Source organism: Chelonia mydas, chromosome 23 (assembly GCF_015237465.2).
Source record: "Chelonia mydas isolate rCheMyd1 chromosome 23, rCheMyd1.pri.v2, whole genome shotgun sequence".
Classification (NCBI taxonomy): Eukaryota; Metazoa; Chordata; order Testudines; family Cheloniidae; genus Chelonia; species Chelonia mydas.
This window is the reverse complement of record NC_051263.2, coordinates 19,266,532-19,290,240: the sequence shown is the minus strand read 5'-3', so window position 1 is coordinate 19,290,240 and position 23,709 is coordinate 19,266,532. Positions and strand designations below refer to the sequence as shown.

Sequence of the window (23,709 nt, the reverse complement as noted above, 5' to 3'; positions counted from 1 at the left end):
CCCCTCCGTCTCTCTCCCTCCTCCCCCGTCTCTGTCTCATTCCCCCCCCTTCTCCTCCCCCAGCACGGGATTGTGGGAGGAAGCGGGGCGGACAGAGACACCCAGCGAACATGGCTGCACCATGATCCGCCTCGCCAGCGGCCGCCGCCTCCCGCAGCCCCAGCGCCAGCGCCGCCAGCCCGGGGCCTGAGCCAGCCAGGCGGGCGGGCCCCGGCCGGGGGCAGCGGAGGGCGCAGCGGCGGGGGGACCCCCCCCCTCCGGCAGCTCCCCCCTCCCGAGCCCCCCCTCCCCGCCGAGCCCCCCCCCCCCCCGCCCCTGCAGGGGACGCGCCGGGGCGCACAGGCCGAGGCGCGGCACCTGGGGGCCCCCGGGGCGCGCGCCCTGCGCCCCCCCGCCGCCGGCCCCATGGACAGGAACTACCCCAGCGCCGGCTTCGGGGACCCGCTGGGCGCCGGCCCGGGATGGAGCTACGAGCGCTCGGCCAAAGCCAGGTGAGCGGCCCCGGGGGCGCACGGCGCCGGCTTGGAGAGGGCGCGGGGGGACCCGGGCGCGGCGCAATGGGGGTGGCGCCGCGGCCTGCCGGGATTGGGCCCCCCCGGGAAAAGGGAGGGGCGAGGGTGCATTGGGGGGAGGCCCAAGCCTTTGCATGGGGACGGGGGTGCGGGGAAGGGAGCCCCCCCAACTCCGTGCACGGGGGTGGCGGGCCCAGGGTCGTCCCCCGTCCCCCCCCTGCACACACCTGTGCCAAGCCGGGCTCAGCTTCGGAGAGGGGGGCCCCTTCCCCGGCCCATCTGGCACGGGCCGGTTGTCAGGACCCTGGGGGCCCCCCCCAGCTGGGGAGGCGGAGGATGAGGATCCCCCTGCCCCCCAATAGGCCTCTTAGAGAGCAGGGGATGGGGATGGGGCCAGGGTGGGGGGCTGGGATAAGCGGGGCCTTTTCCAGGCCCTGGGTAGCACCAACCCACACCGGGGTGCTGGGAGGCATTTGGGGTTGTAGCCGCTGGTGGAGGGGCTCCGGGAACCCCCCCTTAGAGAGCAAGTGCAGACCCCCCAGGTCAGACGACGAGTCAAGAACGGAACCCAGGAGTCCTAGCACTCAGCGCTCCCTTCCCCCCCCCCCAGCTCCAAACCACTAGAACCCCTTCCCATCCTACAGCCAGGGACAGAACCCAGGAGTCCTGGCTCCCAGCTCGCCCCCTGCCCCGCTCTAACCACTAGACCCCACTCCTCTCCCGGAGCTGGGGACAGAACCCAGGAGTCCTGGCTCCCAGGCCCACTCCCCAGCTCAAACCACTAGACACCCCTCCCCTCCCCGAGTCAGGAATAGAACCCAGGAGTCCCATAGCTGCAACTGGGGGGGACCCATGCTGCCCAGCTGTTCTCCAGCAGCTGCGCCCCACCCCAGGGGTGGCCACATCTCCCTGCACCCAGTGTGTGGTCCCTGTACCTTAGGCCCAAGGAAGCCCTGAGGCGTTAGAAGGTACCATGACATCTCAGGCTGAGAGACCTTTCTCTGAACGTGTCTGAAGCAGTAAGATCTAGTGGTTAGAGCATGGGGGGGCTGGGAGCCAGGACTCCTGGGTTCTCTCCTGGCTGTGGGAGGGGGGTGGGGTCTAGTGGTTACCACAGTGGGGGCGGGGGGGGCAAGACTCCTGAGTTCTCTCGCGGCTCTAGGAGGGGAGTAGGGTCTAGTGGTTACCACAGGGGAGGCGGGGGGCAGGACTTCTGGGTTCTCTCCCTGGCTTTGCTGCAGGCTCTGACCTTCCCTGGCTCTTGGTGTCTCTCTGTGGACCATGGGTCTGAGAGTTGCCCCCCTGCGGAGTTGTGCTGTGCGACTGCATTGGTGGGGGGGAGTGCGTGGGGGGGGAGAAGATGTTTGGGGGAAGGGGAGGTGCGTGGGGAGGCCATTGGGGGAGGGGGTTTCTTTTCCTCTGGCTCAGCTCTGTCCCCCTGTGGCCGGCCCCACTGGTTCCAGCGTGGGGGGCAGGAGCCTGCGTCCCCCCCAACACCCAGGTGTGTGATGAGTTTGTGGGTTTCTGGGCTGCTCCCCTGACAGAATGAGGGCTGGGGGGGTGTCCCCCTGGGCAGGGGGCGGCGGTGAGTGTGTGACCTCCCACCCACCCTGGAGGGGAGACGGGACGCAGTCCCCCCCAGGTGTTGGCTGTTCCCCACACCCCCAGTGGCATTCTGCATTCTGCCCCCCAGAAGCCCTTCTGGCACCAATCTCTGTGTGACACCCCCGAGCAGAGCCCCCGTGAGTGGAAGCTGCTGGTTCCAGGAGCTGGAAGGTGGGGGAGGAGGGTCTAGTGGTTAGAGCGGGGGGGGGGCAGCTGGGAGCCAGGACTCTTGGGTTCTAACCCCAGCTCTGGGAGGGAAGAAGGGTCTAGTGGTTAGAGTGGGGGGTGAGGGCTGGGAACCAGGACTCCTCTCTGGGAGTGGGGCCTAGTGGGATTGGGGGCAGGGCATTGGGGTTCAGAGTCTGGGCTCTTGCCTGCTTGTGGGATGCGTTTCGGGGGGGGGGGCTGTGTAGGGTGGTGCCCGCCTGGCCTGCTCCTCACACCCTGCGGTGCCGGCGGCTGCACTGCTGCCTCGGTGCATGCTGGGGCTCTGCTGCATGTGTCCTGGAGGCGGGTGGGGAGGGGCAGGCATCTCTCAGCAAGCAGAACCCCCCGACATGGCCCCTGCATCTGCTGCACAGTGCAGAGATGCGCTGGGGTGCTGTCTGGGGCGTGCACGGTAGATGCAGTTGCCTCTGGATGGTGAAGGGACTTTTCGGTGCCGCCTGCACCCTCTTGCTGATGGTTGCACCTGTGTGGCACATGCCTTCCCTTGCAGGTGCGGGCCCCTGCCCAGCCCAGGCGTTTGCTGCATGGCGCATGCATCCTGCTGCGGGCGGTTGCATGTGCATAATGCATGCATTTGCATCTCTCTGCAAGCAGTTGCTCCCCAGCATGGTGCATACATTTGCCACATGGGGCACGCACCTGCTTGGTGAAGGCATTTGCAAGGGTGCAGGCAGCTCTCTGTGGGTTTTTGCATCTCCGAGGCCTGTGCATTTACAGTGGTGCATGCATTTTTCTGCCAGGAGGTTCCTGGGTGCATGCATTTCCTGCATGGGTGTGTATCCTACCACAGGGAGGTTTGCCTCATAGGACATTCCTTTGCTTGTGTTTGCAGGCAGTTGTATCCATATGGTGCATGCATTTTCCATGCTAGCTGCAACTCTCTTGCACCTGAGTAATGCATCTATTTGCTGTGATGTCTGCATCTCTCTGCAGCAGGCTGCACCCCCATGATGCATGCAATTGTGCATGCATCTCTCTGCAGCAGGTTGCATTCCCATGATGCATGCAATTGTGCATGCATCTCTCTGCAGCAGGTCGCATCCCATGATGCATGCAATTGTGCATGCATCTCTCTGCAGCAGGTCGCATCCCATGATGCATGCAATTGTGCATGCATCTCTCTGCAGCAGGTCGCATCCCATGATGCATGCAATTGTGCATGCATCTCTCTGCAGCAGGTCGCATCCCATGATGCATGCAATTGCTGTGGTGCCTGCATCTCTCTCTCAAAGCAGGGGCTCCTTAGCGCATCCCCTGCATTCACTGCCTGTTGCATCCGCCCTTCTACAGGGGATTGCAGCCACGTAGTGCATGGATTTACTGCAGTGCATGCATCGCTCAGCGGGCCTGGGCCCTGGCAAATCCCATGCATTCGTGCCGCGGCGCATACCTCATTCTGCATGCGCCTGGCACGTTCATATGCCTCTCTGTAGAAGCTGCAGCTTTGCCGTGGCTCACGCCTGCGTCCGTCCGCAGCCGGTTGCATCGAGGGGCTGCATGCCCCAGGGCCCTGCAGCCTGGGCTGTGCCTTGGCTGCATGGTGCATGGATCCCTCAGCTCCTGGTTGCGCCTGTCCAGCGTGGGCCTTGGCAGCATTGCGTGCCCCACCGTGGCCCATGGGCACCAGGAGGAACGGTTCAGTCCAAGCGGTTCGGTGCTGTGAGCGGAGGAGTTCTGTGGTTAGAGCAGGGGGTGGCTGAGAGCCAGGACTCCTGGGTTCTCTTGTGACGGGGAGAGGGGGTGTACTTGCTGGGCAGAGCTTAGGGTCTGATCAGGGTACGGTTCCCTGCTGGGCAGTTCTCTCTGCTTAGTAGGTGGTTGGAAATATCTAAATCTGTCTTCACACCTCTCGGGGATGGAGGGAAGCCCAGGGCTGGGCTAGCTGGGGGCTGCGGGTTGGGAGTAAGGGGCACCGGCAGAGCTGGGGGGGCAGGGCCGGGCGAGCAGGGGTGCGGGTTGGGAGTGAGGGGCACCGGCAGAGCTGGGGGGGCAGGGCCGGGCTGGGGGGAGCAGGGGGCTGCGGGTCGGGAGTCACGGGCACCGGCAGAGTGGGGGGGCAGGGCTGGCCTGGGGGGAGCAGGGGGCTGTGGGTCAGGAGTGAGGGGCACCGGTAGGGCTGGGGGGGCAGGGCAGGGCTGGAGGGAGCAGGGGGTTGCGGGTCAGGAGCGAGGGGCACTGGCAGGGCTGGGGGGGGGCGGGGCAGGGCAGGGCTGGGGGGAGCTGTGCGGCTCCGTTTTGGTGCCAGACTCCTTCCAGTGCCGTCAGCGAAGCTGGAAAGTGCCGGGGGGGGGGGGGATCAGACATCTCTGGCCAGGGCCAGGGACTACATTTCCCAGAATGCCCTTCTGTCACCACACTCCTGTGCCAGATGCTGGGAGGGGGATGGAGGGAAATCTTCCCGCTTCTCCGAGGAGCCGTGGGGCTGCGGAGGGGGGATCCATGGGGCGCGTTCTGCTTCTCCAGCGCATACGGGGGGGAGACACAACTGAGGGGGGGGGGGACACACGTGGGGGGGGGATCCCTGGTGAAAGCCCCTCCCTCATGGCAGAGGGATCACTGACGGGGCTGGCCCCCCCCCGCCGAGGGGAAAGGCCCCAGGCCCTATTCCCTGCCCCCCTGCACCAGCCTGTCCCTGCCCTGGGGCCAGATGGGAGCTGGCGCCCCCTAGAGAGGACAGGCCCCATGTCCTGCCCCCTGGGAGCTGGAGGCAGGGTGTGGGGGGGCATGACTGTCACTGACGCTGTCCCTCCCTCGCCCCCAGCCTGGTGTACGGCGGGTCCCGGACGTCCCATCCGGACACGGATATTCTGCACCGCCAGGCCTACGCCGCCCCCCACCCCCTGCAGGGCTACGCCACGAACCACCACCCCGCAGGTACGTCTCCGTCTTCTCCCGCTCGCGTGTCCGGCCGTTGTCCGTGTGTCCAGGTCTGGCTGGCTGGCTGTGTGCCTGTCCCCCTGCGTGTTCGTCCGTCCGTCCTCCTGGCCGTGTGCCCCTTCCCTTGTGTGTCTGTACGTCCGTCCTCCTGGCCGTGTGCCCCTCCCCCTGCGTGTCTGTCTGTCCGTCCTCCTGGCCGTGTGCCCCTCCTGCAGTGTGTCTCCTCCTTCCTGCCCACCTGTCTCTCTGTGGCCCCTCGTCCGCCTGTCCCTGGCTGTCTGCGTGGCCACCTGCCCCTCCCCCCGCTCTGCCCCCTTTATCCGTAGGTCTGGTGCCCTCCGCCTGTCTGTCCTCCCTCCCGCTCTTCTCCCCTCTCTGCCTGTCCCCCTCTGTCAGTCTGTCCTGCCAGCACCCCCCAATGCCCTGCCCCGTCTCTGTCCCCGGTCTGTCCATCTGCCCTGTCCCCGGTCTGTCTGTCCCATCTCTCCGTCTCTGTCCCCGGTCTGTCTATCTGCCCTGTCCCCGGTCTGTCTGTCCCATCTCCCCGTCTCTATCCCCCGTCTGTCCATCTGTCTTGCCCCCGCCTGTCTCTGTCCCCGTCTGCCCCTCCCCCGTCTGTCTGTCCCATCTCCCTTGTCTGTCCGTCTGCCCCTCCGCCGTCCGTCTGTGCCCCCCTCACTGTCTCTCCCCCCAGGTCTCTCGGGGCTCTTCGAGACCGGACTCCATCACGCCAGCAGCGCCACCCCCGATGCCTCCGTCATGAACCTCATCTCGGCGCTGGAGTCGCGGGCCCCCCAGCCCGGCCCCTCGGCCTCCTCGCTGCTCTCCCAGTTCCGCACCCCCTCCTGGCAGACAGGTATGTGGGGGTGGGGAGACCCCCCTCAGGGGGCGGGGCCTGAACAGGGTCACTGTCAGCAGGGGCGGGGCATGCCCCACTCTAGCCCCGCCCCTCAGCCAGGCCCCGGCTGCCCGCCTTAGCCCCGCCCCTCAGCCAGGCTTGGGCTTCCCCCGCCTTAGCCCCGCCCCTCAGCCAGGCCCCAGCTGCCCGCCTTAGCCCCGCCCCTCAGCCGGGCCCGTTGCCCGCCTTAGCCCCGCCCCTCAGCCAGGCTTGGGCTTCCCCCCCCTTAGCCCCGCCCCTCAGCCAGGCCCCGGCTGCCCCCCTTATCCCCGACCCCTGTTCAACCCCCTCTCCAGCCGGGCTTGGACTGGACTCAAACCCCAGCCACACTGTAGGTCCCAGATCTCCCCAAGGGGGCCTTGGGGCAGAGGCCCCTGGGTCCCTGTGAGTGCCTCCCGTCCCAGGCGGGGGCTGTGGGTGCAGGCGGGTGCCGCTCCTGTCTCTGACCCGCCCCCCCGTTCTCCCCCAGCCATGCACACGCCGGCCCCGGCTGAGCTCTTCATCTCGGGCGCCATCCCCGGCTCGGGCACCTTCCCGTCGTCCTCGGCGCTGTCGGCCTACCAGCACCCGGCCTCCTTCAGCGGGCGCAGCTTCCCGGTCAGCTCCTCGCTCAGCCTGCCGGACGCCGCCTTCAGCCCCAGCTCCAACGGGCTGCTGTCCCCGCACGACCCGCTGCTGCACATCAAACCCTCCCAGGCCAGCGTGCCCTCCTCCCTGAGCTTCGACCGGCTAGGCAGCGCCGTGCTGGGCACCGGGCTGCCCTCCCAGAGCTCGGCCTACCGCAGCGCCCAGGAGTCGGCCTCCCGCCACCTGCCCTCCCAGTTCAACCTGCTCTCGTCCTCCCTGGGGCCCCCCTCGGACCAGTCCTCGCAGCTGTACAACGCCTCCGTCTTCTCCAGCTCGCCCGCCGCCTCCATGGAGCGGGCCATGCCCCGGCAGGACAGCGTCATCAAACACTACCAGCGGCCCTCCAGCACCCAGCCCCAGCTGCCCGCCGCCCACTCCCTGCAGCACTACTTGAGCTGCGGGGGCAGCTACCAGCAGATGTCCCACCGCGCCGGCCTCTCCTGCAGCCCGCTGGGCGAGCCCTCGCCCGCCGGCTCCGAGGGCTCCCAGAAGCCGCCGCAGGCCCCCCGCCAGGAGCCGGGGCAGAGCTACCGGCCCATCATCCAGTCGCCCGGCTACTCGGGCGCCGCGGCCGGCTCCTCCTCCAAATCCAAGAGCTACTCGGCCTCCCGCCAGACCCCCCGCTCCACCGCCACCCCCAAGTGCCAAAGCAGCTTCTCCGTCTCCGTCGCCAAGCCCAGCTCGGTCATCGCCAGCCAGTCCCAGGCCTACTCTCCCGGCCAGCCCCAGAGCCTGCTGTCCATGAGCCAGCCCCAGAGCTACGCCGTGAGCCAGCCCCAGAGCCTCTCCTCCGTCAGCCAGGCCTCCCAGTTCAGCGGCAGCCAGGCTCAGGACCTGACCAGCGTCAGCAAGGCGCAGAGCTACGGGACGGGGCAGGCCCAGCCCGGGGGGCAGGGCGGGCAGGCCGGGCAGGGGCTGCAGCCCTGCGTGAGCCAGAGCCAGGCCTACTCCCCGGAGCAGCTGCAGGGGCTGTCGACGGTGGGCTACAGCGTCCAGGCCGAGCCCCACGTCTCGGTGAGCCAGACCCCCAGCTACGGGCCGGCCCACTCCCAGGGCATGCCCACCGCCAGCCCCTCGCTGAGCTACAGCACCGGCCACTCGCCCGCCATGCCCAGCCACCCGCAGCCCATCGGCTACGCCCACGGGCAGAGCCTCCCCGACTCCAGCCCGTCGCAGATCGGCCGGCCCCTGCAGTCGCCCACGGCCGCCCGGCCCCAGAGCGTGAACTCGCCTGGCCAGTCCCAGAAATACCTGACGTCGGTGCTGTCGCCTTCCTTCCTGCAGCCGGCGCACGGGCAGAGCTACCCGGGCGTGGAGCGGGCGGCCTCCTACGGCAAGGCCAAGGCCGAGTCGGACCTGCTGGCGGCCGAGCGGGCGGAGGACGAGGATTTCCTCATTCAGCACCTGCTGCAGTCCCAGACGCCGCCCCCCCGGGGGCCGGCCGAGGGGCTGGTGCAGTGCGAGGAGCGGGGGGGCAAGGGGCTGGCCTACGGGGGGCTCAGCAAGTCGGAGGAACGATACCACCTGCAGAGCGTCATCCGCACCAACTCCAGCCTGGACAGCCAGGGCCTGGAGCTCTCCCTGCAGGGCCTGAAGGAGAAGAAGAAAGGGGAGCGGCCCCACGCCCGCTCCACCCCAGAAGCGCTCGCCACCTCCGTGGTGCATTACAGCCACCAGGCCGGCTCCATGGAGAGCTACGCCCAGGACATGAAGAAGTCGGTGGAGCACCTGCAAGCCGGGGCCAAGGACCTGGGCCAGGCCCACTCCTACCTGCAGAAGACCCCCGAGCACGGCCCCCAGCCCCACCGCATGGTGGGCGAGCCCCCGCCTATGGAGCTGCTGCCCGGCCAGCAGGGGGCGCCGCTCCTGCTGGACTCGTCCCCCGACCTGCCCCAGCTCTCCCTGCCCCCGCCCCAGCAGCAGCAGCAGCAGTCCCAGCTGCTGCAGTCGGTGCTGACTCACACCCAGAGCCAGCTGCATCCCCGGGCCAAGGTGCACCTGCTGGAGCCCCAGCGCCTCCACCCGCCCGAGCCCCCCTCGCCCCAGCTCCAGCTGCAGGCCCTGGAGGCCCACCTGCACCAAGCGCACGTGCGCTCGCAGGGCCTGGACCCCCAGCAGTCGCCCCAGCTGCAGGGCCAGCTGCAGGCCGAGAACATGGAGGTGCTGGGCCAGTCCCAGGAGATCCAGGACTTCCTGGAGCCTGACCTGAGCCTGGAGTCCCACCTGGGCCAGGGCGGGGCCGGCCTGGAGCCCGACTCCTCCCAGCAGGTGCCCCAGGCCCAGCTGGAGGCCAAGGACCAGTTTGAGAGCCCCAGCCCGCAGGGCTCCAAGCAGCGCTTCGTGCCCCTCACCTCCATCTGCTTCCCGGACTCACTGCTGCAGGACGAGGACCGCAGCTTCTTCCCCGGCATGGAGGACATGTTCGGGCCGGGGGCCTGCGGCCCCGACGACTTCCCCAAGCCGGGCTGCGGGGAGGACGAGCCCCCCAGCCTGGAGCGGGCCGAGGGCCTGAAGGGCGGGGCCGGCGGCTATGACATGCTGCCGGCCGGCCAGGGCTACCAGGGCTACTGCCCCGGCGAGGGCGGGGACGGATCCCACCTGGCCATGGAGCCGGTCAAACACGAGCTGCCCTCCACCGTCAACGCCGAGCCCCTGGGGCTGATCCAGGCGGGCCACGGCGGGCCGGAGGGGGCTGCCAAGCCGGGCCTCACCTCCCCCATCTTCTGCTCCTCCAAGCCCAAGAAGCTGCTGAAGACCACCTCCTTCCACCTGCTCAAGAAGCGGGACCCCCCGTTCCAGCCCCCCAAGAAGGCCTACGCCCAGGAGTACGAGTTCCAGGACGACGAGGACAAGGCCGACGTGCCGGCCGACATTCGCCTGAACAGCCGGCGCCTGCCCGACCTGCTGCCCGACCTCATCTCCAGCTGCCGGACCCGGCCCAGCCTCGGCCCCATGGGCGACATCGACTTCTGCCCCCACCACAGCGCCGCCGACGGCCCCAAGAAGCGGGGCCGCAAGCCCACCAAGCCCAAGCGGGACGGGCCCCCCCGGCCTCGTGGCCGGCCCCGCATCCGGCCCCTGGCCGAGCCCCACGGCGTCCTGCCCCCTGACGGGGCCAAGAAGCCCCGGGGCAGGGGGCGGGGGCGGGGGAAAAAGGGGGGCGAGGAGGGGGGCGAAGGAGGGGCTGGCGTGGAGCCCCTCAAGCCGCTCAAGGTAATGGGGGGGCAGGGACCTGGTTGGGGAGGGAGGGGCCCTGGCTGGGGGGGAAGGGAGGGGTGTTGAGGGAGGGGCCCTGGCTGAGGAGGGAGGGGCTGGGAGTGGGGTCCTGGCTGGGACAGGAGGGTCTTTGTGTGGGCAGGGCCCTGGCTGGGGAGGGAGGGGTTGTAAGGGGGCGGGGCCCTGGCTGGGGGGCAGGGTGGGGAGTGGGGGGCAGCCGAGGGCTCCTGGGGGACAGGCCTGGGGGCAGCCGCGGGCTCCCGGGGGACAGGACGGGAGGCTGGGGGTGGTGGTGGGCTCCTGGGGGGCAGGGCGGAGGGCTCCCGGGGGGCTGGGGGCGGTGGTGGGCTCTTGGAGGGCAGGGAGCCTGGAGAAGGGGCATCTCTGTCTGGGGCCGTCCCCGCAGCGCCCCTGAGCCCCGTTCTCCCCCCAGATCAAGCTGGCGGTGCCCAAGGGCGGCGAGGGGGCCCCGGCAGAGCCGGCCCCCTCCGGGCCGGCGCCCCCCGAGGCCGGGCTGGACAGCAGCCAGACGCGGGAGAAGATCAAGGCGAAGATCCGGGAGGTGGAGGAGAAGCAGCCGGAGATGAAGTCGGGCTTCATGGCCTCCTTCCTGGACTTCCTCAAGTCGGGCAAGCGGCAGCAGCTGCCCACGGCCGCCACCAGCCCCCCCAAGACCCCGCGGCCCCCCGCGGCCCAGCCCCCCTTCGGCCTGGCGCCCCCCCTGCTGCCGGGGGCGCTGGACGGGGCCGAGGGCGAGGGGCTCGTCATGAGCTGCACCAGCCCCTGCAAGCGGCTGGACGAGGAGCTGAAACGCAACCTGGAGACGCTGCCCTCGTTCTCCTCCGACGAGGAGGACTCCGTGGGCAAGAACCAGGACCTGCAGAAGAGCATCTCCTCCGCCATCTCCGCCCTGGACGACCCGGCCGAGCGCAAGGAGGGCGACGGGGCCGGTGGGTGCCGCGCGCCCGCCCCGCGTCCCCCCGGGGGGCTCCCCTGCCCCGGGTCCCCCGCCTCCCCCTGGGGGGTTCCCCCAGCCCGGGGCCCCCTGCCTCCCCGCGGGGGAATCCCCCATCTCGCGTCCCCCCAGGCGGTCCCCCGGCCCCAGGTCCCCCACATTTCCGCCCCAAGCTTCCTCCCCTCCCCATATCCCCCCACATCCTCCCAGGGTGATTCCTGCCTCCCCTCCCCCCGGGGGAATCACCCGGCCCACTTCTCCTCCCCCCACATCCTCCCCTGCTCCATGTCCCCCCCGGGGAGTTCTCCTGTCCCGCATCCCCCCACCCCACGTCCCCCCACGTGTCCTCACCCCGTGGCCTCCTGGGGTGTCTCCCCAGCCTATGTCTCGCTGTGTCCTCTCTTGCCCTGCGTGCTCCCCTGCCCTGTAATCCCATGCATCTCCCCACCCCACGTCCTCTGGGGTGTCCCAGCATCCCCCTGCCCTGTGTCCCCCAGCACCTCTGGGGCCTTCCCCTGCCCCACTCCCCCTGCATCCTTGGGACATCCTCACCTCCCTCTGCGGCAGGTCCCCTCTTGCCCCTGAGACCTCTGAATCCTCTGCACCCTGCTATGGAGTGCCCCCAAACCCTTTGGGGTGCCCCCAATTGTCCTCCTGGGACGCCCCCCACCCCACTATGGTGCTGCCAGTTCTCTAGATCCCCCCCCCCACTCACTGTGGTCCCCCGGGACGCCCCCCCCACCCACTACGGTGCTGCCAGTTCTCTAGATCCCCCCCCACTCACTGTGGTCCCCCGGGACGCCCCCCACCCCACTATGGTGCTGCCAGTTCTCTAGATCCCCCCCCACTCACTGTGGTCCCCCATATCCCCCTGGGGATGGCCCTGCCCCCACAGGGGTTCCCCCCGGGACCCCCAATCCCCACCCCTGAATCCCCCAGAGACACCCCTGCCCCCGGTAGCTACACGCACCCCCGGGGATGGGACGGGTGCCCCAGAGCATGCTGGGTAAGAGGGTTCATCCCCCCCACCACCACCACCTGCGCTAACCCTCCCCCCCACCCACAGACGCCCCCGCGGCGGAGGAGAAGCTGCCCAGCCCGGCCCCCTCCGAGGCTTCCCAGCAGGAGCCCCCCCCAGCCGCCTCCCCGGCCTCGCCCCCCGAGCCCCCCCCGCCGCCCCCCGTGGGGCCCCCGGCCCAGGCCTCCCCTGAGCTGGAGGAGCCGGAGGACGCGCGGCCCCTGCACCTGGCCAAGAAGCAGGAGACGGCAGCCGTGTGCGGCGAGACGGACGAGGAGGAGGCCGAGAGCGGAGGGGAGGGGATCTTCCGGGAACGCGACGAGTTCGTCATCCGCGTGGAGGACATCCAGGCCCTCAAGGTGGGGGTCTGCAGATCGGGAGTGAGGGGCGCCGGGGGGAGCCCAGGGCTGTGGGTCGGGAGCGAGGGGCGCCGGCAGGGCTGGGGGGGGCAGGGCCGGGCTAGCAGGAGGCTGCGGGTTGGGAGTGAGGGGCGCCGGCTGGGGGGGGGGCAGGGGGCTGCGGGTCGGGAGTGAGGGGCACTGGCAGGGCTGGGGGGGGGCAGGGGGCTGCGGGTCGGGAGTGAGGGGCGCCGGGGGGAGCCCGGGGTGGGGCTGGCAGGGGGCTGCGGGTCAGGAGCGAGTGACCCCCCCTCTCCCCGGTCTCTAGCTGGCGCTGCAGACGGGCCGGGAGCCGCCCCCCATCTGGCGGGTGCAGAAAGCCCTGCTGCAGAAATTCACCCCCGAGATCAAGGACGGGCAGCGGCAGTTCTGTGCCACCAGCAACGTGAGTGTCCCCGCACCTCCCCCGCCGGAGTGTGGGGGTGACCCCCCCCCCCCCCCGTGACAGACCCCTGGTGCCCCACTACGAGCCAGCCTAGGGCTTTTCCTGCGCCACCCCCAAGTGGGGATGCTCGTGGCGGGAGGGGAGATCCTGGGGGGGGGGGGGGGCTGTGCCCTGTGAGGATGGGGTGACCGGGGGGGCCACGCGCCCAACGGGGGTGGGGACACCGGGGAAAGAAGTTTCCGTGTCCGTTCCCAGCTCCCCTTTCGGACACGGGAGTCGGAGACACCCCCAGGAGCAGCCTCCCCCCTCCCCTGCTTTTCCTCGCTCCCTGATCTCTGCTGCCCCCCCTTCCCCCCCCAGTACCTGGGTTATTTCGGGGACGCCAAGAACCGCTACCAGCGTCTCTACGTGAAGTTCCTGGAGAACATCAACAAGAAGGATTACGTTCGCGTCTGCTCGAAGAAGCCCTGGCACCGGCCGCTGCAGGCTGTGAGGTGAGGGGGGGTTCAGAGAGGGACGGGGGGGGGCTGACCCCTCCCCGGCGCATTTCCTGCCTGCTCCGGGCTCGGCCTTCGGTGCCTAACGGGCCCCCCGCTCCCTTCCCGCCCCGTGCAGGAGACAAAACCAGCCCAAGACTTCGGGCCCCAAGGTCCCGGCCCCGCCCAAGGCCGAGAAGCAGCCGGAGGCGTCGGAGCGGGCGGAGAAGCCGGAGAAGGGCCCCAAGCCGGAGAAGGGCCCCAAGCCGGACAGGCCCCCCAAGGCGGAGCGGGCCGAGAAGCCGCCCCGGGCGGAGAAGCCGGCCAAGGCCGACAAGGCCCCCAAAGCAGAGAAGCCGGAGCCCCCAGCGCCTGCCCCCCCCAAGGCCAGCCCGGCTGGTGGCCCCAAGCCCAAGCCCAAGCCCGCCAAGGTGAAGGCGGAGCCGCCCCCGAAGAAGAGGAAAAAATGGCTGAAGGAAGTGGCGTCCTCCTCGGACTCGGAGTCCAGCCCGGAGCAGCAGAGCGAGGAGGAGGGTGAGCCCAGGGGGCGCGCGGCGGGAGGGGAGGGCGGGGAATCTTAGCGCCGGTACCCAGCTCCGGCCGGTCGGTTCAAGCCACACGGGTCCCATCCCGCCAGCCAGCCCCGGGGCTCCTCCACCCAGCTCCAATCCCACCCAGTCCTCTTCTCCCTGTTACTGGGGTCACCCCAGGTGCAGGAAAGGCCTGGGTAAACCCCACATGCAAAGCCCAGAGAAAGAAAAATAGCGAACCAGAGAAAACGCCCCCAGAGTGAAAGCGGAGGTGAGAGGGGAAAAGGCGTCCTTTACAAAGTCAAATCCCAGTGAGGAAAGGAGTCTAAACACCGGCAAGTCAAGTGGAAAAGGATCGTTAGGCCAAAAGAGACTGTAAAGAGCCACCAGCAAATGACACAAAAATGAACGGCACGGTTTTTTAAGTACTTGAGAATCAGGAAGCCTGACCAACAATCAATGAGTGACGTGCGTGCGAAGGGACCACTCAAGGAAGACAAGGCCGTTGGAGTTCGGAAGGATCTCGGATAGGACTCTGCAGAACTACTCGCTGCAGGGCATCGCCCGTCGCTTACCTCAGCCTCCGGACCAGGCGGCTGGAGGGCAGCTCATGATTTTTAAAAAAGGCTCCAGGGGGGCGATCCTGGCAATTCCAGGCCAGCAAGCCTGACTCCAGTGCCGGGCAAAGTGGTTAAAGCCGTAGTAAAGAAGAGCATGATCCGGCACAGAGATGAACGTGATGCGTTGGCTTTTGGAAAGGAAAATCACGCCTCCCCCATCTATTAGGATTCCTCGAGGGGGTCGACATGTGAACAAGGGGGAGCCAGAGTCCTTAGACTTTCACAAAGCCTGTGACAAGGTCCCTCACCCAAGGCTCTTACGCGAACTAAGCTGTCATGGGATAAGGGGGAAGGGCCGTCATGGATCAGTAACTGGGGAAAGACAGGAAATAAAGGGTCGGTTTTCAGACTGGATACAGGTGACTAGCGGGGTCCGCACCAGGCCCAGCGCTGCTCACCTTGGGCATAAGTGAGCAGGGAGGCGGCCGAGTTTGCAGACAACACCAAATGACGCAGGATAGGTCAGTCCAAAGCAGGCTGCGAAGAGTTGCAAAGGGACCTCACCGAGCTGCCGGTGACATTCTGGGTCGATTGGAAACAGCATCCCCACTCTACGTGCCAAAGGCTGGGGCCTGAATTAGCTGTTCCCACTCAAGCAGGAGCTCCGGGGGTCATTGTGGGTCGTTCTCTGCAAACGTCCACTCGGTGGGCAGCAGCCGTCAGAAGAGCGAGCAGCGTGTTGGAAAGGGATCGCTCATAAGAGAACAAATATCCTAACGGTGCTCCATCAATCCATGGCACGTCCACGCCTCGAATTCTGCATCCCATTCCGGTCGCCCCATCTCAAAACAGACGTACTGGAACGGAAGAGGTGGCAGAGAAGGGCGACAAAACCTCTTAGGGGGCAGAACAGCTTCCATACAAGGAGAGGTGAAAAAGCTGGGGCCGGTTCTGCTGGGAAAAGAGACGACTAAGGGATATGAGAGAGATCTATAAACTTATGAGCAGTGTGGAGCAAGTGACTAGGGAAGTGTTATTTACCCCTTCTCAAAACACAAAAACAAGGGGTCACCCGATGACATTAACGGACAGCAGGTTTAAAACGAAGCTAAGGAAGTCTTTCTTCACCCAGCACACCGTTAACCTGCGGAACTCCTTGCCAGGGGATGTGGCTATGAGACAGGACGGGCAGGGACCTGGTTCCGGGTGGCCCTGAATCTCTGGTGGCTGGGAGCTGGGATTGGCTGGGGGGGGGTGGGGGAGCTCGCTGGGGGCCCTGTTCTCTTAGCTCCCTCCCCCCCTCGAAGCTGGGTTCGAGGAGTGGTGGGGTTTTGTTCGGGCTATCCAATGAGGGCCCACAGACAGACTGCTTAGAGCGACCCGTTGTCTCCAGTGCCCTGCGCTCCCGCACACCTTCCCTTTCACGTCCCGTGCACTTCGCATCATGGGAGGGAGCCGGGGCAACCCCTGGAGTTTGCCACTTCGGGCAATTCCTGGACCCCTCTGGCCACCCGTGGGTGGTGCCCTTGTCCCCACCAACAGGGTGAGCTGGAGCAGGCGGTATGCAAATGAGCCTCACTGCAGGCTGTGGGGGGTGCTCTCCTGCTTCACCACTAGAGGACGGGTTCTGTGCTCTGGGCCTGACTGGGGGGCGGGGGGGCCAGGCTCTGGGCCCTGGGGGGACTATAGACTCCGGGGGGAGGGGCGCTCTGGGCCCTGGAGGGGACTATAGACTCTGGGGATGGGGGGGGGGCTCTCTGGGCCCTGGGGCGACTATAGACTCTGGGGAGGGCAGGGTCTGACTTGGGGGGGGGGCTCTGGCCCAGAGCGGGGGCTGGCAGGTAGGAGCTGGTGTGCTGCAGGGATGCCGGTGGGGGGCTGCTCTGCGCGGTGTGGAGGTATAAGGGGGGGGGCTGGCCATGGGGCATGGCCAGGCCCCCCCCCTCACAGCTGTGTCCCCCCCCCCCCAGAGCGAGTGCCGATGGGCCGGGTGTTGAACACGCGGGCGATGAAGGAAATGTACCGGAGCTACGTGGAGATGCTGGTCAGCACGGCCCTCGACCCCGACATGATCCAGGCCCTGGAGGACACCAACGGTGGGTACCCCTGCCCCCCACGGCTGGGGCCCCCCCGTTCTCCCCTCACGGCTTGGGGGCCTGCCCTGCCCCTCACGGCTGGGGGGCCCGCCCTGCCCCCCATGGCTGAGGGGTCTGCCCTGCCTCCCTGCCCCCCACAGCTGGGGCCCCCCCTGTTCCCCCCCATGGCTGAGGGGCCTGCCCTGCCCCCCTGCCCACCATGGCTGGGAGTCCCCCAGTTTCCCGCCCGCGACTGGGAGCCTGCCCCCCTCTCCCCCCAGCCAGGGAAGGGGGAAATCTGCCCTGACCCCCCCACACACACACATGGCTGGGGGAGGGGTACTTGTCCCCCACTGAGGGAGGGGGGTGGTTCCTGACGGCTGCATTGGAACTGGGGGGGGGGTGAACCGAGGGTGGCCAGTAACCTTTGCCCTCTTGCCCCCCTCCCCCAGACGAGCTGTACCTGCCCCCCATGCGCAAGATCGACGGGATCCTGAACGACCACAAGAAGAAAGTCCTGAAGCGGGTGTCACTGCACCCGGCGCTGCAGGTGGGGGGCGCCAGGGGGGTGCCCCTTGGGGGTGGCTGCAGGAACGCTGGGGCTGGGGGGGGGGACTCTGGGGCTGGGGAGAAGGTGCCGGGGAGTCTTCGGGCTGGCTGGGGGGGGGCCCTGCGCTGGGAGGGGGGACTGGGTTCTTTGCACCTCTGGGGCCGGGGGGGGACCCTGTAACCTAGGCGCCGTGTGCAGGAGGCACCCCCCCCGCCATCCTGCTGTGACCCCCGTCCCCCCCCAGGAGGCGCTGCACACCTTCCCACAGCTGCAGGCGGAGCCGGGCGAGGCGCTGGTGAGGCTGCGCCCCACGGGGCAGCCCTACAACCGCAAGACCCTCAACAAGCTGAAGAAGAGCGTGTCCAAACCCCAGGTGGGTGCGGGGGCAGGGGGAGGGGGGCGGCAGCAGGTGTGCGGGGCTGGGGGGGGGGAGCATGGCTGCGGGGGAGGGGCTGGAGCCCCCGACTGACCCCCCCCCCTTTCACCCCCCAGGAGTTCAAGGTCGATGTGGAAAAGTCGTTTTTCTTCACCCTGTACCATTCCCTCCATCACTACAAATATCACACCTTCCTGCGCTGCAAGGACGAGGTGAGCCCCCCCCCCGGCCCCCTGCCTGCCCCCCGCCTGCCCCCTGCCCCCCACCCCGTACCATTCCCTCCATCACTACAAATATCACACCTTCCTGCGCTGCAAGGACGAGGTGAGCCCCCCCCCGGCCCCCTGCCTGCCCCCCGCCTGCCCCCTGCCCCCCACCCCGTACCATTCCCTCCATCACTACAAATATCACACCTTCCTGCGCTGCAAGGACGAGGTGAGCCCCCCCCCGGCCCCCTGCCTGCCCCCCGCCTGCCCCCCACCAACCCTCTGCCCCCCACCCCGTACCATTCCCTCCATCACTACAAATATCACACCTTCCTGCGCTGCAAGGACGAGGTGAGCCCCCCCCGGCCCCCTGCCTGCCCCCCGCCTGCCCCCCACCAGCCCCCTGCCCCCCACCCCGTACCATTCCCTCCATCACTACAAATATCACACCTTCCTGCGCTGCAAGGACGAGGTGAGCCCCCCCCGGCCCCCTGCCTGCCCCCCGCCTGCCCCCTGCCCCCCACCCCGTACCATTCCCTCCATCACTACAAATATCACACCTTCCTGCGCTGCAAGGACGAGGTGAGCCCTCCCCGCCCCCCACCGGCCCCCTGCCAGCCCCCCTGCCTTCCCCCCACCAGCCCCCTGCCCCCCACCCCGTACCATTCCCTCCATCACTACAAATATCACACCTTCCTGCGCTGCAAGGACGAGGTGAGCCCCCCCCCGGCCCCCTGCCTGCCCCCTGCCCCCCACCCCGTACCATTCCCTCCATCACTACAAATATCACACCTTCCTGCGAGCCCCCCCCGGGCCCCCTGCCTGCCCCCTGCCCCCCACCCCGTACCATTCCCTCCATCACTACAAATATCACACCTTCCTGCGCTGCAAGGACGAGGTGAGCCCCCCCCCGGCCCCCCTGCCTGCCCCCTGCCCCCAACCCCGTACCATTCCCTCCATCACTACAAATATCACACCTTCCTGCGCGGCAAGGACGAGGTGAGCCCCCCCCGGCCCCCTGCCGGCCCCCCGCCTGCCCCCTACCTGCCCCCCACCCCGTACCATTCCCTCCATCACTACAAATATCACACCTTCCTGCGCTGCAAGGACGAGGTGAGCCCCCCCCGACCCCCCGCCAGCCTCCCTGCCTGCCCCCCGCCTGCCCCCTGCCCCCCACCCCGTACCATTCCCTCCATCACTACAAATATCACACCTTCCTGCGCTGCAAGGACGAGGTGAGCCCCCCCCGGCCCCCTGCCTGCCCCCCGCCTGCCCCCCACCAGCCCCCTGCCCCCCACCCCGTACCATTCCCTCCATCACTACAAATATCACACCTTCCTGCGCTGCAAGGACGAGGTGAGCCCCCCCCGGCCCCCTGCCTGCCCCCCGCCTGCCCCCTGCCCCCCACCCCGTACCATTCCCTCCATCACTACAAATATCACACCTTCCTGCGCTGCAAGGACGAGGTGAGCCCTCCCCGCCCCCCCCCGGCCCCCTGCCAGCCCCCCTGCCTTCCCCCCACCAGCCCCCTGCCCCCCACCCCGTACCATTCCCTCCATCACTACAAATATCACACCTTCCTGCGCTGCAAGGACGAGGTGAGCCCCCCCCCGGCCCCCTGCCTGCCCCCTGCCCCCCACCCCGTACCATTCCCTCCATCACTACAAATATCACACCTTCCTGCGAGCCCCCCCCGGGCCCCCTGCCTGCCCCCTGCCCCCCACCCCGTACCATTCCCTCCATCACTACAAATATCACACCTTCCTGCGCTGCAAGGACGAGGTGAGCCCCCCCCCGGCCCCCTGCCTGCCCCCTGCCCCCAACCCCGTACCATTCCCTCCATCACTACAAATATCACACCTTCCTGCGCTGCAAGGACGAGGTGAGCCCCCCCCGGCCCCCTGCCTGCCCCCCGCCTGCCCCCTACCTGCCCCCCACCCCGTACCATTCCCTCCATCACTACAAATATCACACCTTCCTGCGCTGCAAGGACGAGGTGAGCCCCCCCCGACCCCCCGCCAGCCTCCCTGCCTGCCCCCCGCCTGCCCCCTGCCCCCCACCCCGTACCATTCCCTCCATCACTACAAATATCACACCTTCCTGCGCTGCAAGGACGAGGTGAGACCCCCCCGACCCCCCGCCAGCCTCCCCGCCTGCCCCCCACCAGCCCTCTGCCCCCCACCCCGTACCATTCCCTCCATCACTACAAATATCACACCTTCCTGCGCTGCAAGGACGAGGTGAGCCCCCCCCCCCGCCAGCCCCCCCGCCTGCCCCCTACCTGCCCCCTGCCCCCCACCCCGTACCATTCCCTCCATCACTACAAATATCACACCTTCCTGCGCTGCAAGGACGAGGTGAGCCCCCCCCTGCCCCCTGCCGGCCCCCCGCCTGCCCCCTGCCCCCCACCCCGTACCATTCCCTCCATCACTACAAATATCACACCTTCCTGCGCTGCAAGGACGAGGTGAGCCCCGCCCCGGCCCCCTGCCTGCCCCCCACCAGCCCTCTGCCCCCCACGCCGTACCATTCCCTCCATCACTACAAATATCACACCTTCCTGCGCTGCAAGGACGAGGTGAGCCCTCCCCGCCCCCCCACCGGCCCCCTGCCAGCCCCCCTGCCTTCCCCCCACCAGCCCCCTGCCCCCCACCCCGTACCATTCCCTCCATCACTACAAATATCACACCTTCCTGCGCTGCAAGACGAGGTGAGGCCCCCCGCCAGCCCCCCCGCCTGCCCCCCGCCCCGTACCATTCCCTCCATCACTACAAATACCACACCTTCCTGCGCTGCAAGGACGAGGTGAGCCCTCCCCGCCCCCCACCGGCCCCCTGCCAGCCCCCCTGCCTTCCCCCCACCAGCCCCCTGCCCCCCACCCCGTACCATTCCCTCCATCACTACAAATATCACACCTTCCTGCGCTGCAAGGACGAGGTGAGACCCCCCCGGCCCCCCGCCTGCCCCCCGCCAGCCCCCCCGCCTGCCCCCTGCCCCCCACCCCGTACCATTCCCTCCATCACTACAAATATCACACCTTCCTGCGCTGCAAGGACGAGGTGAGCCCCCCGCCGGCCCACCGCCTGCCCCCTGCCAGCCCCCCAGCCCCCCGCCTGCCCCCCCTGCCCCCCACCCCGTACCATTCCCTCCATCATTACAAATACCACACCTTCCTGCCCTGCAAGGACGAGGTGAGACCCCCCCCAGCCCCCCGCCTGCCCCCTGCCAGCCCCCCAGCCCCCTGCCCTGCCTCCCACTCCTCCCCCCCAGCTCCCGCAATCCCTGCCCTGCCCCAGACCTACCGGTGCCCCTCACTCCCGCCCCGCAGCCCCCTGCCAGCCTAGTCCTGGGCTCCCCCAGCCCCGCCGGTGCCCCTCGCTCCCGCCCCGCAGCCCCCTGCCAGCCCGGCCCCGCCGGTGCCCCCAGCCCCGGCCCCCCCGCTGACGGCGTCTCTCCCCGCAGACGTCGGCCATCGAGGGGCAGGACGCGGACCTGGGCCAGGAGGAGGTGGTCCAGCAGTGCATGCGGAACCAGCCCTGGCTGGAAAAGCTCTTTGACTCCTTCAGCGACCTCCTGACACAAGCCCAGACCAAGTGCGCGTGACCCCCCCTCTCCCACGGCGCAGGCCCCGCCCCCCGGGCCGGGGAGGGCTTTGGACCGAGGGCCCGGGGGGGGGCGCATTGGGGGTCCCGCTCCCCACCCCCCCGTTGGTGGTGGTGATCTCCAGGACAGACCCCCCCACACCCACCTTGGCTTGGGGTGGCTGTGGCCCTGGGGGGGGAGGAACATGCCCAGAGGTGAGGGTGGCCCTGGGGTCTATGGGCCTGCCCCCCCCGGTTCCCCCTCCCATACAGAGAAATTTTATTTATATATATATGTATAAATGTCTATTTAGCAGCTTCCTTTCTCTGTATGGGGATGGGGGGAGCCCCCCCCCCCCCCCCCCGCCCCCGCGGCTGGGGAAGCCCACAGGGCATAGCGGGGACTGGTGAGAGAAGGGGGTGGGTGATGGGTTAGGGAACCAGGACTCCTGGGTTCCTTCCCCAGCTCTGGGAGGGGAACAGAGTCTGGGGCGGGGGGGAGTCGGGAACCCGGACTCCTGGGTTCCGTGCTTAGCACACCCACTTTGTCCCGTCGGTCCCCCGTTTTTGCCCACCCTCCCCCTGCAGCAGGGAATTGGCTAGTCAGGGGACGACCGAAGGCAACCCCCCCCCGCCTCCCCCATGGCATGGCCAGGCCCCCTCCCCAATTCCCCCCCCCATGCGGTGGTCTGGCTCCCCACTCAGAGCTATTTATTGCCAAGCCCAGGGGAGGGGAGCCAGCCCCCCCCCCCCCGAGTATAGCCCCCCATCTGGGGGGGAGACTCACGGGGGGGCAGCCAATGAGTCCATGTGCTTCCCCCAGGGCAGGTGGGGGCAGATTCCACGTACCCCCCTCCATGACTATTTAATCCTTCTCTTAGGCCGTGTTTTGGGGGGCCGGGGGGGGGGTTCGTCCCCCCTTCGGGGCGGGGGGGCGGGGGTTGTTATTTTTGTCGTTGTGTGTTTTTGTTTTGTTTTTTTATCAGCGGATTTTCTTGTACATAATGTATAGGGTCAAAGTCTATGTATCATATTGTATTTGGCTAACGGACACCCCCGCGGAGCCCCCCCAGACCTCCCCCCATCCCCCCCTTAGCTGGGAACTTCTTCAGCTTGGATGAACTTTGGGGGCAGGGTCTGAGTTTTGGGGCATCGTTATTATAATAATTATATAGACAATTTGCGGGGGGGGGGGGTTTAGGCCCCAATCCCCCCCCCCCACCCTAAACTGAATTTTTTTAACCCTGGATACAAAATCCAGCCTAGATTAGTGAGATTTGGTCAGGGCTCTTCCCACCCCCCAGAACCCCCCATTTTCCAGCCTCTCACCCCCCCTGCAGCCTCTCTCCACCCCTGTGGACTAGATCTAGGAGGGGGGATGGGCTGCCTGTGGACCCCCCCGCCCCCGTGGCCTCCTCCCCACTTTCTGGGGGGGACTCAAGGTACTTTGTGGGGAGGGGGGTTGCCCCAGACTGGGAGCTGAATTGGAGCCCTGCCCCTCGGGGGGAGCCCTGTACTCCTTCCCCTGGCCCCCACCCCCAGGGAGTCCCCCCTACAAATCCTGCTGGATTTTTTAAAAATTCATTCTTTGATCCCTCTTGGGTTTGGGGGGGAGAAAGGGGGGATTCCTTGACTCACCCCCTTTTTGGGGGCACCCCCCTTTCTGCTATTGATCCTTTGGGATCAGTTGTTGCTGGCCCTGGGATATTCCATGCCACCCCCAAATCTCGGGGTGGGGGGGACAGCCCCAAACCAGCTTCCTTCTCCCCCAGCTGAGAGGGGATTCCAGCACCCCTGGTGAGGGAGAATTTGGGGTGATTCCCCCCCCATCCAGCACCCTGGTGTCTCTAGTGTCTTGGGGAGGGGGCTGTGGCCATCGAGGGGGCCCCCAGTCCCATGCTCTGTAGCCCCCGGGGAGAGGGCACAGCCAGGACACCCCCAATACTGGAACCCATGCTAAAGCACTAAACTGTATTTGTGGGGTGGGGTACCCCAGAGCTGGCCAAACTCCAGGTACCCTGAAGCGTGGGGAGCTGTGAGACCCCCACCCTGCCCCGGAGCTAACCCTTTGTTCTAAGCCCCCCTCCCCCCAATCCCGCCCCCCCCCCCCCCCCAGCCCCCTCTTTTTTACGCTGTGTACTCTGTGTCCGTGGGTTTTGCGGCCGGGAATGTGGTCTGTATGGATGTTCCGATATATTTTTATTGTTTAGTCGCGTCTCCGCCTGGTTTTCTCGCCCCCCGGATCCCACATGCGCTGCCCCCCCCACCCCTCCCGCTGCCTTAGGGGGAGGCATTCCCAGGCCAAACTACGCTCTGCAAGGAGCCCCCCCTCTGCACCTCACAGGCAGCAGGCGTGCGGGGGAGAAGTCGGGGGGATTTTGGAGACATGTTGCAGCCAGGTTCCTCTCTGCCAAAGAGAGCCCCCCAGCTTTCCCCGCAGAAGTGGGGGTACAGACATGCACCCCAAAAATCACTGGGCAGCCACCTTCCATCGGCCCACTGGATTGACTGCAAAGAGCACCCCCCAACCCCCCCAAGGCATTACTGGGGGGTACACCCTGATATGGGCAGGTTCCAGCCCCCCCCCGCACCCCTGCAGAGGCCTATGTCCCGCCCCCCAGCCAGTCCCCTGGTCT

The 23,709-nt window shown here is 67.8% G+C and overlaps 1 protein-coding gene across 1 annotated transcript; it reads left to right on the top strand.

The window, feature by feature from the left end:
- PRR12 (proline rich 12) lies at nt 1-23,282 on the top strand. The gene is made up of 14 exons (XM_037888462.2): nt 1-491; nt 5,107-5,219; nt 5,917-6,078; nt 6,590-9,960; nt 10,397-10,913; nt 11,985-12,295; nt 12,603-12,719; nt 13,080-13,213; nt 13,335-13,729; nt 16,256-16,381; nt 16,813-16,910; nt 17,155-17,283; nt 17,403-17,498; nt 20,955-23,282. The coding sequence occupies exons 1-14, from the start codon at nt 406-408 to the stop codon at nt 21,093-21,095; spliced, it is 5,796 nt and encodes a 1,931-aa protein (XP_037744390.1). The 5' UTR covers nt 1-405; the 3' UTR covers nt 21,096-23,282.
- The last annotated feature ends 427 nt before the right edge of the window (nt 23,283-23,709 follow it).

Coding starts and splice junctions, on each gene's coding strand:
- PRR12 (XM_037888462.2), top strand. CDS start 406: ATGGACAGGAACTACCCCAGCGCCGGCTTCGGGGACCCGCTGGGCGCC. Junction 16,911..17,154: donor CACTGCACCCGGCGCTGCAG/GTGGGGGGCGCC, acceptor GTCCCCCCCCAG/GAGGCGCTGCACACCTTCCC. Junction 17,284..17,402: donor AGAGCGTGTCCAAACCCCAG/GTGGGTGCGGGG, acceptor TTCACCCCCCAG/GAGTTCAAGGTCGATGTGGA.